Source organism: Cygnus atratus, chromosome 3 (assembly GCF_013377495.2).
Source record: "Cygnus atratus isolate AKBS03 ecotype Queensland, Australia chromosome 3, CAtr_DNAZoo_HiC_assembly, whole genome shotgun sequence".
Taxonomy (NCBI): domain Eukaryota; kingdom Metazoa; phylum Chordata; class Aves; order Anseriformes; family Anatidae; genus Cygnus; species Cygnus atratus.
Genome location: NC_066364.1, coordinates 62,621,622 through 62,636,323, shown reverse-complemented (window position 1 = coordinate 62,636,323; position 14,702 = coordinate 62,621,622). Strand labels below are relative to the sequence as shown.

The 14,702-nt window shown below is 40.6% G+C and overlaps 1 protein-coding gene across 1 annotated transcript in view; it reads left to right on the top strand.

The window, feature by feature from the left end:
• Positions 1-2,031: 2,031 nt before the first annotated feature.
• Positions 2,032-14,702, top strand: part of TXLNB (taxilin beta) — a 28,487-nt gene continuing 15,816 nt past the window's right edge. The window contains exons 1-3 of the mRNA XM_035538583.2: positions 2,032-2,449; positions 4,433-4,524; positions 9,605-9,775. Of these exons, the coding sequence (XP_035394476.2) occupies positions 2,032-2,449; positions 4,433-4,524; positions 9,605-9,775 (681 nt within the window). The remainder of the gene's footprint in view (positions 2,450-4,432; positions 4,525-9,604; positions 9,776-14,702) is intronic.

Here is a 14,702-nt window from a genome sequence, read left to right as displayed (position 1 = left end):
CAAAACTACTTGGTTTAAATTGGGAATATACTTCATGAAACTTTTTTCTGTCTAAGAAAGAGCTGATGATCCTAGTTTTTCTAGCTGCTTGATTGCCAATTGCCAATTAGCTCAAATTAATGAAAACAGATTGCAAATATTAGTGTAAACATGTCAGAAACAAACACATATTTTGTGGAACTTCTAGCTTAGCATTTACAATAATGTTACTGAACTGGAATTAATTGACAGTCAATTAACTCCAGTTAAAACAAGATCACAAACTCTAGTCTAACATTCTTGCTAACTGGAATTACTTACCTAAATTTCACATGTGGGGTCTATTCTTTCAGTGTAAATTAAAGTCAATAGGATATCAACTCAGACTGATATGATTTTATAATCACTTTGTGGTAGTATAACAACCATGACAAAAGTAGGAAGGAAGGTATCAGATGCGTCAGACTGACAGGATCCATGAGAACAGGGCCATCTGCCTTCCCAAGCCATTGCTGCTGGTGTGTTTTACCTGTAGGAGGACTGCCAGTTCATGGTTCTTTATATACTGGCTTTCAGGCACATCCAGGGCCCCCCACAAAGCTTCAAATATACACACATCAAAGCTTTCAAATATAGTCCCACAATTAATTGCTCTAGAGATGATGAAACATAATATTTGGATATCATATCCATAAGCCTGACCAAATGGCTCACCAAATGAATCTTGAAAAATATTGCCTTAGTAATGGTCATCACTGCAGTACCAAGCATCACTTTGACTGAGGAGACTTTAATAACAAACACCATGTCATATATTACAATAAATTACAACTCTCTTATCATATACAGCCTTTGGCCAAATTTGTTTATCATTCTGAAAACTGCAGAAATTCAGACACCGTAGAAAAAATACATTACAGCCAACTGAAGAGGGAACGAAATGCTTCTCAGTTCCATATTTTGTAAACAACTTGTCTTTTCAAAAACAAGAAAGTAAGCACCCTAGACACTGGAACAGAACAAACAAAGCAATCTTCCTCTCCTTAGTCCCTACCAGGGACTGACACTACCTGACTTCTACTACCCACCTGACTGACACTATTGTGTATCATATCATTACAAGGAGGAACAAAATCAGGCTGAAAAAGAGAGAGGAAAGGGCTCATGGCAGTAGGTATCCCAATCTTTAGTTGAGCAGAAGTGAGGACTCAAAGTGCTCAAAGGGATGGGAAAACGTAAAGTTCCCATTGCAAATTTGGAGCTTATTATGTGAAATTAACACCAGAAACCACCGTAGATTATCAACCCATGTTACACCTGGTTGTTTTTACAATCCTGTTATGTAGTTTGTATTTTGTACCTTATCAGACAAGCTGTCAGCAGCACACCACAAGTACAAGAGAAAGGTGGTTTATAGTTGCTTATCTTATTATGAACTGTTCATTGCTGTTACTTTGGCAGTGCCAGGCCAGGCCACTCATAGATCAAGCACCATGCTGGGCCCTCCAAGAGTACAGCACAATTTTCAGTTCTCTAGTTTCATTTAAACTCATCCTTTTTTCCTGATTATTGACTTAAGATGTGCTGATGGGTGAGAAACAGTAAATGAAACTGATGCAAATATGAAGTGAAGCTGCCCATGTGGGTAGGCAGCCTAGCAGGTAAAAAAAAAAATAATAATAATAAAAATATAGGAAAAAAAAGTGGCAAACAGTATGTTCAGGGAGGGAAGTAGTATGAATGGCTCTGGTGCCATTTTGTGCTTTATCACTGGCAACAAGAACAAGAGGTTTTGATTTTTCAGTATTAGCTTTGGGCAGACTTCTCTTCTTGGCAGGTGTAAAATTTGCGTTTGTCCCCGTAGGTAAATCGCCTTGATGGTTCATTTCAGTGTGATGTATTCTTCGAGCCAGAGCCAGAGGATAATCTGCTTCCCCAATTTCCCCACCAAATCACTCATGTCCTGGCTGAGCATTGTGATCAGCAAGAAGACTAATTCCTCTGCTTTTAAATTAACTCTGCATTTGCTTTTCATTAGGTATTGCACCAAGCATGGAGAATGACCAGTCCACCGAGCAGCAGCCACAGGCTCCCACCTCGCCCAGACTGGATGTCCAGGGGCAAAGCAAGGAGAAACCTGTCCCCAGCTCGCAGCCCCAGGCCCCCATGGACCAGCCAAGCACCTGTCCCGAGGTGGCCGTGTGTGATATCTCAGAGGAGCTGAGCCGGCAGCTGGAGGATATCATTAATACCTATGGATCTGCAGCAAGTCTGATACAGAAGGAAAGCACTGCAGCAGGAACTGACAAGCCTGAGAAGGGAGAATCGGGCAGCCTGGAGGATGCAGAGTATGAGGATGCAAATGAGGAAAGCGAGAAAGACAAGCCAGCTCCTGGAGATGCTTCAAGAGCAAAGGAGCCCAGTACCAGCAAGGAGCAAAAACTGGAGAAGAAAATCCTGAAAGGCCTAGGCAAGTGCTCATATGCTTACACAGCCCTTCTGCAAACAGAAATAAAACCACCCTGGTCCTTGTTCTTTCCCTTGTTAAGCCTCTACTGTGGCTGATAGGGACTTCTAGCTACCACTGAAAATGACAGTAATTGTTATAACTTCTTTTCTAGTTGATAATGTTCAGCAATTACCCCCCAAAAAATACAGTAGGCTGTATCAGACATTAGTCCTACAAAGAGGAAAGCTTAGGATCTTATCACATGACTCCTGGGCCAGCCAAACTAGTAGTCAAAGCTGTGAGTCTGATGACACACGGCAGAAAACTGCTTCTTAAAGAAAGATAAATCTGATCTCGTTTATGCCCTTGTGCATTTATTTCTTCCCCTGCTTCCTCAGATATGACTTCTCACTGCTCATAACTCTGCTAATAGTGCTACTACATGGAGTGGTCAAGAGGGAATCTGCAGAACAAATTCACTTTCACACTCAGGTTATTTTTCTTCCATCAGACTTCTCACAGACTGATATTGGCATTAAGCCAACGTGCTTGTTCTCCCTAAGCAGTCATTGAGCCCCTTGGCCACTGCAGGATCCTCTTAGCTGAGATAGAAAGTCTCTATAAGTGTTTGTAAAATCTGTCCTTTCTGCAGGACAGCCACTAGAGAGCAATGTAGCTACATCCCAATCTGGCAAATGTGTAATTTATTTACCTTCCTACACTTAACTTCTGCAGATCTTCATACTTGTCTTATGCTTGAAAACTCAAACCCAACAGTAGATTAAGCCTACAGAAAATTGACTGCTGGATGTGCTTACAGAAAAGGGACTAAACGCAGGACAGGGCTTTTTTTTTTTCTTTTTTTTTTTCTTTTTTTTTTTCTTTTTTTTTCCAAGTTCCTTGAATGTCCAGGAGAAATAAAGTTCCTGTTTCTATGACCTTGGCTTTGGTGCAGTTAGTGATACCTCTCCAAGATGAGTGGAAACACTATCAAAGCACAGTTCTCCAGCTCCACTTGCAACAGTTTTCACTCCAGGATTGTTTTTAGCTTACATGAATTTATTCATACCAGAGCTGTAGAGAGAACTTAGTCTGAAATTGTGGGTTTTCTCCACAGGCAGTACCTCTGAACTGCATCAGACCTGAAGTAGAACAGGTCCAGCCTAAGACAGAAAGTGATCTGTCCTCACAGCCTTTCAGGAAAGAGGTGCATTTGGAAAAGCATGGGCAAGCCCTTTGCACCACAGCCATCCTCATCTCCAAGGGATGCCAGGGACATTTTGTATTCTAAGAACAAGTGGTGTTCAAACTCCAGCTCACACTCGGGGCTGAAATGAATACCAGGAGGTATCAACATTGAAGCAATACCTAAGTGGCTACACAGTGATTTAGCTATGTATGCCAATATAGTTATTAGACTGTGAATGCATTGTCTCTGGTGTCCATATCCTCTACACCAAGTGAGGGAACTAATTTACACCACACTCATATAGCCCAGACCTGGCCAGCAATACCCACTGCTATCTGTGTGTTTCCATGTGCACCGTAGTCTCTGTACCTAACTTAATCTTCCTTGTATCTTCCATGGGTTGAGCAGCACAGGAGAACACCAGCTTTTATCTGTTTGTTCCTGCAAAGAGATCTTCTTTGGGGCCAGGCCCTTTGCATCCTATTCCAGTCAAGTGTACCGTATATGTGATCCAGTCATGTTACTAAAATATGAAATGAAAAACAGATTACACAGGAAAAAGTCATTTTATTTGCCAATGATTTTGCTAGAAGACAGCACATTACTGAGGTCTGAAATTGGAAGAAAATTCCAGCATGCTTTTTTGTACAGGGGAACAAACAAGAAATTCACAGCAAAAACAGTTCCTTTCCTTCTAAAACACCCTGAGTTTTTACGGCTTCATGTACTAAAAATAATAATAATAAAAAAAAATCATGACAGCACATCAGGTACAAACTACATCTACCATCAAATATCCTCTTCTTCTTTTTAAGGGAAGGAAGCTACCCTGCTGATGCAAAGCTTGAACAAGCTGAGTACCCCAGAGGAGAAGCTGGACCTGTTATTTAAGAAGTATGCTGAGCTGGTTAGTACAGCACTGGTTCTCTCATAACTGTCTATACAGGAAGGTATAAACACACATGCCACATAGCATGGTCAAACCTCACATCATAGTAGAATCTGTCCTATTAATTTTATCCAAAAATAATTGTCATGGTTAAATAACCAATTATGAGTGAGAAGGAGGGGGGAAAAAATAAAAAAAATGAAAAAAATAAAAGTAAGGAAAACAAGCTGGACTTTGGGTTAAATTTGGAAGGGGCTAAAAAGTTGATGAGGCAGAATATTTGTACTTAAAGGGAAATTTGTGTAAACAGTTCTGGTAGAATGAAGATTAACTGAAGGCATAGGTTCATCACTCAACTGAGAGATTATAGCCGTAACAAAAAAAACACCTCTTTGTTAAATCTGTTTATTCATCATTATTCTTAATATAGTTTTCATAAGTTGACATATTTATTTTAATACTGTATATATAATTCAATTTTTCAGGGAGAAGATGATTTTATTCTAATCCTCTACACATCTCTCCCTTATTCAAGGCCTGTATGGTTCTTCTGTTGTAGAAACTGTTTTCGTTAAGAGACTATCCATGATTATTTTAGACTAAATATTCATTTTATGCATCCCTAGAGTATTCACTGGAATTCATATAATACCAGATCTTTATGTAACAGGTATTGGAATAGGCCAATGAATTTTGAAACCCTAGATATTTTAACACAGAAAAAAAAAAAAAAAAAAAAAAAAAAAAGGCAAGCCTTTTCTCTATTACCATCTTTTGAAAATAATACAATCTTCCTTTTCCTTGTACATACATCGTACTTCACAGCAAAACTGCCTTTCTTCTGCAGGCAGTAGGGATGCAATAGGCTCAAGTCTTACAGCACAGCCTCCAAGCTAGCACTCAGGCACTGCTAACATGTCCAGATAGCTAAAAAAGACAGGATAGATTCATTTGCAAGGTTAAGAAAAATAGAGATACGAAGCTGTTTCACAGCACCAGACCAACCCACATGCTGCAGATGAGCACAAGCCCTGCTTTCAGGCTCTGGTTTGCCAGCCCACAGCAGCTCAGAGCGGCTGGCGCTCTCGTCGTCCCCTTCTGCAAGGAGCCTTGCATATCTCTGCATGCAGGTGTTGTTTTACATTACATATCAGTGATTTGATCAACGAAAAAACAGTATGAGATTTAGTATAAAATGTTAGAGAGTAGAAAATAGAGAACTGAAGCTAATCATCAGAGAAACCAAAACAGTGAAATGAACAGTCAAATTCTCTGCCACCATAATGTTGCCCCTGTAATGATGCCAGCTACTTGACTCCCCTTCTCTGTTTTTTTTCCACACTGGAGATGGGTTATTTTCAGATGAAGGATTTTCTTCTCAGTAGTTAAAGGTCTCTATGATCACAAGCAGTGGAAATCTTACAAATGAAACGGCTGCAACATTTTACAGTTTGTTGAGCACTGAAAAATATGCGAAGTAGGCCATTGACTTTGTAATCAGTTTTATGCATGGATGTGTTCAAGTCTTATCATAATATAAAGTTCAACTTTCTTTTTTTTTTTTCATCTAAAATTCTCTGACTTCAGAAATTGGGCTCTGGCAGTTCATAGTTTAGCCCTTGCCTAAAGGGACTTCATGCTAACAGGTTAACTGAAATAGGACTTTGTCTGTGATGTACTCTCCACTGCATTCAAACATTGATGGAACACTATAAAAGAGGACCCATATTGCCAATAATCCATGCAGGAGGAAACTGCTAAAACAAAAATACTGTGTATTCAGTTTTGACATTCTGTGCAATATCACTAAAATGAATCGTTTAATTTATATAATTAAAAGCTTGTTGGAAAACAAAACAAAACAAAACAAAAACTTCCACTGCTTGTTCAGCACAGCTAAGAAACATAGTGTGGTTAACAGGTTGTTAGCAGTCAGCACTAGTAGCTGCCACTCTGTCCTCTTTCCCAATCCCATCACACACTGAAGGTCACTTTTTGCTTTTGCTGAGTCCTTTTCCAGATGGATCAGCTCCCTGGTTCAGTGAACCATGTGGTGTCAGAAGCACTTGTTGCAGCACAGCTCCGGGGATGGTGCAGTGCTATGTCAGGATGAATTGGGTGCTGGCAATGGCTTCAGCTGCATTAGGTGGTGCTGCTGGTGGCTCTGGATGAAGATGCTGCTCATGCCTGGGGACCCAATGTAGTACCAGCATGTCCCTACAGTCACCCAGCTATTTATATTATTTATGTTATTTATGTTATTTATGTTATTTAACTGTTAGTACATGCCTTGGCACAGTGTATAGCAATGAGTACAAGAGAAAATGGATGGCATCAGGGAATAGCTTGGGCTGCATCCCTGCTGGACTGAATAAAGCCATGCCCCCAGGGACAGGGAGGAAAGCAGTTTAGTTACTTGGGCACAAGATGCACCACACTACTCACTACCAGAGAACATTTTATCTGCTGATACTGTTGTAGTCAAAGTGGTTCGGGTTGGTAGAGCAGACTGTGCTTTATTTTAGCTTTTGCCTACAGTTGTTACAGAATTCATAGAATCATAGAATGGCTTGGGTTGGAAGGGACCTCAGATCACCCAGTTCCCACCCCCCTGCCATTGACAGGGATGCCACCGACTAGATCGGGTTGGCCAAGGCTCCATCCAGCCTGGCCTTGAACACCCCCAGGCATGGGGCATCCACAACCTCTCTGGGCAACTTGTGCCAGTGTCTAAAGAACCAACACCCGAGCCACCTCCACCACCACCACAGCACACCCCCTTCTCAAGCACTGGCCCCACATGCTGCAAGAGCTCACTCAGCACCACTTCTGGAGCAGATTCCTCACTCTCCCCTATCTTCAGAAGCCCTGAGTGTCTCTCAAGTTCTGTATACAGCAACTATACACTAATACATAGACATAAGTATTGTCAGTCTGCAGCAGGATCAAGATAAAACTTTTTTTCCCCATAAATTGAGAGTTTATCTAACTAGGTCAGCCTTCAAAAATCAGAATTCCTTCTATTTGAAGTTAATTTTAGCTAATATTTCATCAATTATTTTTTTTAAAATCATCCCTGGTGCTCTTGTGTCACTCCTATTTACTAGTGAGTATCCTTCTTCAGTGCAAAAGTAATGTCATATCCTAGATATTTCTGAGAACTTTCAAACATAATTTTCTACAGCAAGCCATTTTTATGGGGAAAAAAAAAAAAACAGGCAAAAAATGCTAGGAAGACTTTTCCTATCATGATTAAGATCAGTTTCATTCTAAGCCCCCTACCTCAAGCACAGCTTGAGTGAATCATCGAAAATTTGGACAAAGCATTAACTGCTAAGCACAGACTGCACATGCAAAATGTGAAGCAAAAAGAACATTTTGTGTGTGTTTTTAAAAGGAAAGGGGAAGGGGCCAAAATCAAGCTTATAAAAGAAAACAAATCTCAGCCTTAATTACAGAGAGTTTTTTTTTTTTTTTTCCCTACAATACTAGAAAAATTACTTCAGCTAGTGCAGCTTGATTAGATGTAGAGGCCCCTATTCTAATCTTCTGGGGTAAAAATATACAAAACACATGCTGAAAGTTGAGCGTAAACTGTAAATATACTTCAAGATGGTGATTGCATTGGTTTGTGGTATGACTAGCTGTGATTTGATTGATAATACACAGAGCTCTGTACTGTAAGCATAAATTACAGAACATCTGCAGAGAACAGATCCTTGGGCAGAGAAAGTGCAACATATTATTTCTGTCGTCTGCCTTGTTTGAGCTGCACATTGCTCCTCTGCACTCACAAACTTTCCCAGTCGTGCTGGGGTTAATAATTAATACCAGTGATACCATATTATTACATAATATATCCTAATAACAGCCATTATTATTAAAGTTTGCATATTGCAACTTGTGAATAACTGGAAAACATCTGGACTTTAGAAATGTCTCACGATGCATTCATGCCTGTAATACAGCGAGGAGGGCTGCTGTGGGTTGGAATGGAAGAAGAAATCTTTAAAAGCTTCAGAAGTGAAACAATTCTTTGACATTTTTGTTATGGTGTTAATTTGTAGTGCAGCAAATTTCTCCAAACAGCCAATAATAGGCATGTGTCAGAAGAAATGACCAGACCATTAGCAACGCCGTTGCTCCCTCTCATCCCACCTCCAGTGTCACGCTCCCCACCAGCCCTTCGGGGAACGCAGGAGCTACGCATCCACAGAAACAGTTCCTAAGTGAACTTCATGGCCTGTCCATAATTTCCTCAGCAATTACGTGGAGCTAAAGAGCTGGAAAGAGGCTTGATTCACTGAAACCCACCCCCATGAGGGGGACCTTCAGAAACATAAATGGCAAATGCTCCGACATGTGTCTGCGAGTGAGAAAAGCCTGGCAAAGAGGAAGTGCCCACAGGTTGTTCTGGAGAGCTCTTCCCTGAAGAGCCTTGTTCTGGTTTCAACTGGGATAGAGTTAATTTTCTTCCTAGTAGCTGGTATGGTGCCATGTTTTGGACTTAGGATGAGAATAATGCTGATAACACACCGATGTTTTTAGTTGTTGCTGAGCAGTACTTACAAGTCAAGGACTTTTCAGCTTCTCATGCTGCTTTGCCAGGTAGGAGGCTGGGGTTCACAAGAAACTGTTCCCATCTCAATCCACAAGTTTGTGCACTTTTCAATTTTCTCCCCTATCCCACTGTGGGGAATGTGAGTGAACAGCTGTATTGTGTTTAGCTGCCTGACGAATTATACCACAAAAAGCCTTCTGCCTCCAACAGCAGCAAAGCCCTCAAACAGACTCTACCCTTGGTGTCCAGCACCTTTTCTGCTGTTTTGTTGTTGTTGTCATTGTTGTTTTGTTTTCAACAGTTTTCTGGGTATCTAGGAAATCTGGGGACTTCTCTTTCATGAAGTTGCAAAATAGAATGAGCTACTATTGAGTTATCTTGATGATCTGGAGAAATCTCATTGCATTAAGAGCTACCAACTGCTCTTGTTCTTAACACTGAAACAAAAATAAAATCTCACAGCTGCCCTTCAAACAAATTAATTTCCTTTTCTTTCCTTTTCCTTTTCATCTGTTTTAACCCCCATTCCCTGCCCAGCTTGAAGAACATCGCGCTGAGCAGAAGCAGCTCAAGTACCTGCAGAAGAGGCAGGCCCAGATCACCAAGGAGAAGGACCAGCTGCAGAGTGAGCACAGCCGAGCCATCCTTGCCCGCAGCAAACTCGAGAGCCTGTGCAGGGAGCTCCAGAGGCACAACAAAAACCTCAAGGTGAGTGTTGGCCTTATCGAGGTGCCCGGCAGAGAGAAGGAAGATGCCCAGTCCATGGTGCTGGGCAGCTGTCTCCAGGTGGTCCTGCTTTAGCAGGGCGATGTGACCAGGTGATCTCCAGAGGTCCCTTCCAACCTCAACCAGTCTGATCTTGTGATTCTGAGTTCACCTACATCAGCTGTAAGCCATTCTTGTGTTACCAGGTAGTCCAGGACAGGAAAAATAAGTAGTGCCAACAGATCAGTTATCCCAAATTTGCTGTGGCAGGTCACCCTCTCCCTCCCAGCAGGGTCAGTCACCCAGCACCAGGCCTAGCTGCAAGAAGTGTCCTTGTTGCTCCAGCTCTCAGCTCCAACCTGCTGGCATGGAGGGTCTAAGTGTGGAGCAGGCAGCTGGGGAAGGGTGTTTTTTAATCTGTAGCAGCTGGGTCTTCCAGAAGATACCTTCTCAGATCCCTGAGACTGCAAATGTGAATACAGGTGTGTGGCCAGAATTATACAAACATCAGATTTGCTGTACAGGACTCACAGAAGGCTGGCAGCTGTTTTCATATTATTTGAGCTCCTGGGCATTTTCAAGTGATTTATGATGTCTGTCAGTCAGGACATTTTCCTCAAGACATCAGGCTTCAAAACAGCAAGGATGCTGACACTGTTTGTGGAAGTTGTCTGGATTACAAACACCAGTTCAGAAAGGAAATCCTCAAGAGTGTCAAGAGGCTGGGACCCATATACCAGATCTGCCTGTTCCTTGGTGCACCATGCCATACAAATGTGAAATTTATAATCTGATTATGGTTCTTAAAAAATTCTAGGTTGAAGATATATATTTCTGTTGTGATCTTTCTTATTATTTTTGAGAATATGTTAGTGACAGTAGTGTTATACAAAAAGCCTCTGCTTGCTCTATTCAAAATCCTTTATGGAGGTATAGTTATGTGTAGAACAACACATATGAATTCTTAGCAGCAAGAACCTCACCTCATATAACTTCTATTAACTGTACAGATTCTCATTCATTTCTACCACCTCAGGAGTGGGCGTTCACGGGCTAGCCTTAACTTTTACTGTGTGTTCGTAAGAATATATCTGTGAGAGGAAACAGCCATGTCTAAACACAAACTATGGATGAGTAGGTGTAAAGTAGATTAACAGACAGGAAGCATATCTCTGTGTGCTCAGTTACAGTAGCTCAAAACTGTCAGTGTCAAATAAATTCTTGCCTATCATTTGTACCAAACCTGGTGTATATTAAGCTATATCTCAGTGTCAATCCACACTGATCTACCAGAGCATCTTTGGCAAAATCTCTCAGCAGAAATACAAACCAGTTTTAAAGTGATTTAAGAGTACAGTGCTTTGTATAGACTTAACTGAGACTTCTAAAGCAATCAAATCATATGCCCAAGTCAGTGGAAAAAGGTATAGAGAAAAACTAATTATATTCAGAAAACATATTTGAAACAGGTTTTGTTGAATGACTTGCACTATCTCCCAGCTATCATATGCTTATTAATCCCACTAGTAGAGAATAAGTGTTTTTCTTTCTCTTTGCATACAAATAGTTCATCATGCATTTCATCTTTACATTTAGGAAAGTCTCTTTCCAACATCTTCCCACTTGTTGGTCTGTTTTACTTTGCAACTAAGTCCCCTAAATAAAATCGTCAATTCCTCATTCAGTTCTGATTTTTTCCCTTGTACTTAAGCCAGGGGAGCCAGGAAAGGTACCTAAGCTGATATTTAAGTTTAGGAAGAAGTGTTCAAATTTTGGGCACTTCTTTCTAAGAAGCTGGAGAACTTTTAAGAAACACTGAATACCGGCTTTCCTCTGTTTCCTGTGTCTTCAGCATATAAATAAATAAATAAATAAATAAATAAAAACGGTATAACAAATATATTTGCAGAATAAATTAATAAACAAAGAAATTCAATATATTTATCTGGTTTTGTCTCTCTAACAATTTTACCACAATTCTTGGAAAATTTGCCTTTAAGTTTTAGCTTCTGGAGATCTGTGAATATCCAGAATCTCATCTTCTGTTTATTTAAATTAGTGTAATTTTCTTTTGCTTATGACTGTATTGAGAGGGCTCAAAACATGGCTATTGTGTGCTATTTTTAAAACCCCATGCTTAAGTAATTTTTATTTTGGCTTTAGCAGGACAGAGAAGCTGATTCATATTTTTTTTTAACATTTGAGATTAGCTTTTCTGATTACGTTCCAAAGGAATGGAAAATAAAAATTGTTGGAGATTGTGTCATTTTAAGAGCAAAGGAGAAGCCTGGCCTATCCAGATCATGAATATCCTCTGACTTGCCATGTGGTACATTATATGCACATCATGTCATGTAAATGTTGTCTTCACTCATCTGGTGTGTGGAATTCCCATTAATTGGAGATTGGTGCAGCCAAGTGGTGATGAATATGCAATGCGGAGCTGCGCTGAAAATCCACAGTGCAGATCAGAGACGAGAATTTCTGGTTAGTATTAGATACTGGCCTCAAAATTTCACTTACTTACAGTCCAGCTATTCAGATTATTTCCTAGCAGTTACAGCTCACAGCAGAAAACAGATGTTTAATTCTCCCTCCAAGAAAAGCAAAATAAATGTTCGTGAAGTAACAACATATTCCCACTGCAATGGAGAATAGCTCTGCTAAGAGCAATAGCATCTCATTTCTCTGCATTGTGTCAGTGTTCTGCCAATTAGCTGACAGTCTGGTGGCTACTTAGTGTCTTGTAGTAACATATCTCAGGTCCCTTGTCCTTCCTGCTACTGGCATTAAGCAGTGACTTTCATACAAATGTCACAACAGTCAACGGTTTTGAATATGGGCTCGACTCCAAACTGCAGACCTACGGCTCAGACCAAGCTGCCTGGGAGTGGGGAGAGCAGTTCACTGAAAATGAGGAGTCTGCACTCACATCATCTCTGCTGATACGGCTTCAGCAGACTAACAGTTGTCTTGATTTGCCCTGGAGAGAGATGAGGACCAGAGATAACATTGCCCTTCTATTTGCAAATTATTTCACATTCCAGTGCTAAATCCCAAAGTGCAAAATATCCTTGTCTTAATTTTACAAGGTTTTGTTCAATGCATTTTTACGTTGTTAGCAGTAAAACACACGAGAGTGATAGCAGTGCTGCAGCAGGGGTGGATACAGAGCACAAAGATTAAGAAAGGACAGAGGGAAAGAAACAATAGTGGCTGGATATTAGTCTTCTACAACCAGAAATCTAAAAAGAATTTACATTTTTTTTTATTTATTTATTTTCCTCCCTCTCACTAAAACTGAAAGCTTAATTTAAAACTGTTAAAAGAAATAAACAGAGAGTGCAGGAGTGTGGTTCACACATTATGAATTCACTGTGGTGATGCTGAGAAGTCACCACCCCAGACGCTGTCAGCTCTGCTCCCTACAACCAAGCAGGGCAGGAGTTCCAGACTCTGTGCAGCTAATGCAGCTGTAGCAGCAATAACACAGGGTGGAGGGCAGTCTTCAGTCTTCCAGTCAGGGGACAACCTTAATTTTACAAGGATTTTACTTTGCAGTATGGAGTCTTGAAATGGGAAGGACTAAGGAACCTACTGGAAAAAGGGTATTTTCTCACATTATGGGGCCAGGTCTAAAGAAACAGCTGTGACCTTGTGATAATAAAATCTGTGTGATGCTGATGACTTGGGGTCTGTCAGACTGTAAGGTGGGTGAAGGGGAGCTGGAGGGAGAGCAGGGCTCCATGGGCATCCAGACCCCTCCCTGGCTCCAGTGCAACCTCAGCCATCAGCTTTTACAGCTCGTAAAGGCTCAGTGTTAAAGTAGACACCTCCACAGACCCATCGCTATTCCCATGGTATTATCAGTACTGCTGACAAACCTCTGAAGCTGAACCCTTTTTACCTTCAGGCCCAGGCAACAGTCTAGCATCAGATGGGAGCAGCAGCATCGCAGGCAGCTCCCTGGTATGGCACAGCGTCAGGCACACAGGGCTTTTGTTCCCTGGCACAGGGACTCTGAGGAGCTCGCCGGGGCACACCCCAGCGCCCATAGGCTTGTTCTCCAGAGGAGAAGAGGTCAAGAGAAATTCACTGCCCTGCAACAAAACGCATCTTGGTTCTCAGCATTTATAACCATGAAACTTTGTATTCTCTGTCCTCTGTATAATTACTCTACTCAGGAAAAAAAGATGAGCAGAAAATAAGATCCTCTGGGTAACACATGCACTTTTCTTTTTTTAAATATTTGCATGATTGCTACTCTCAGGATGTCTCATTTCACCTTGTAACAGAGCCGTTCAGTGTGACTTATGTGCAAGACACCATTTTTTTATTTTATATTCAGATGGATTTATTACTCCAGTGAGCTTTAAATCACAGCAGTGACATTGTGTTATAGCACTGTTTGGTTCATTGAAACAATGAAGTATTTTTGAGGAAGGGTGTTTTGAAGCCATAGAAATAGGACTCCAGACATGTTCAGTTTCTCACTCTTGTGTTTGACTACTTGAAGTGGAAGCACCTGGTCAGTCTTCTCCCTGCTCAGAGCTGCACCTAAGCAATGGAGAAGAAAGGGCCATGAGCAGTTTTTGAAATGATGTATTAAAGGTAAAACAGAATTCTGACTTGACTAAACCCATCAAGGAATTCAAGTTAAATTTGGCAAAGTTTCAAACAACAATAAAAAGGACTACTTTTATATACATATATATATATAAATATCCCTTTTCAAAAGAAAATTAAATGTTTCATTTTGGGAATGCTGAAACTGTTGTTTTAAAATGCTAAGTAACTTTTTAAACTCTATTTTAGAACAGCACTTCTGTTCTAAAATCATCCTTATAAGAGTTAAACAAAAAGAAACTACAAACAGAACACAGCTCAAATACTCATCAAGCAAAATATTTCAGGATAACTCAAAATCATT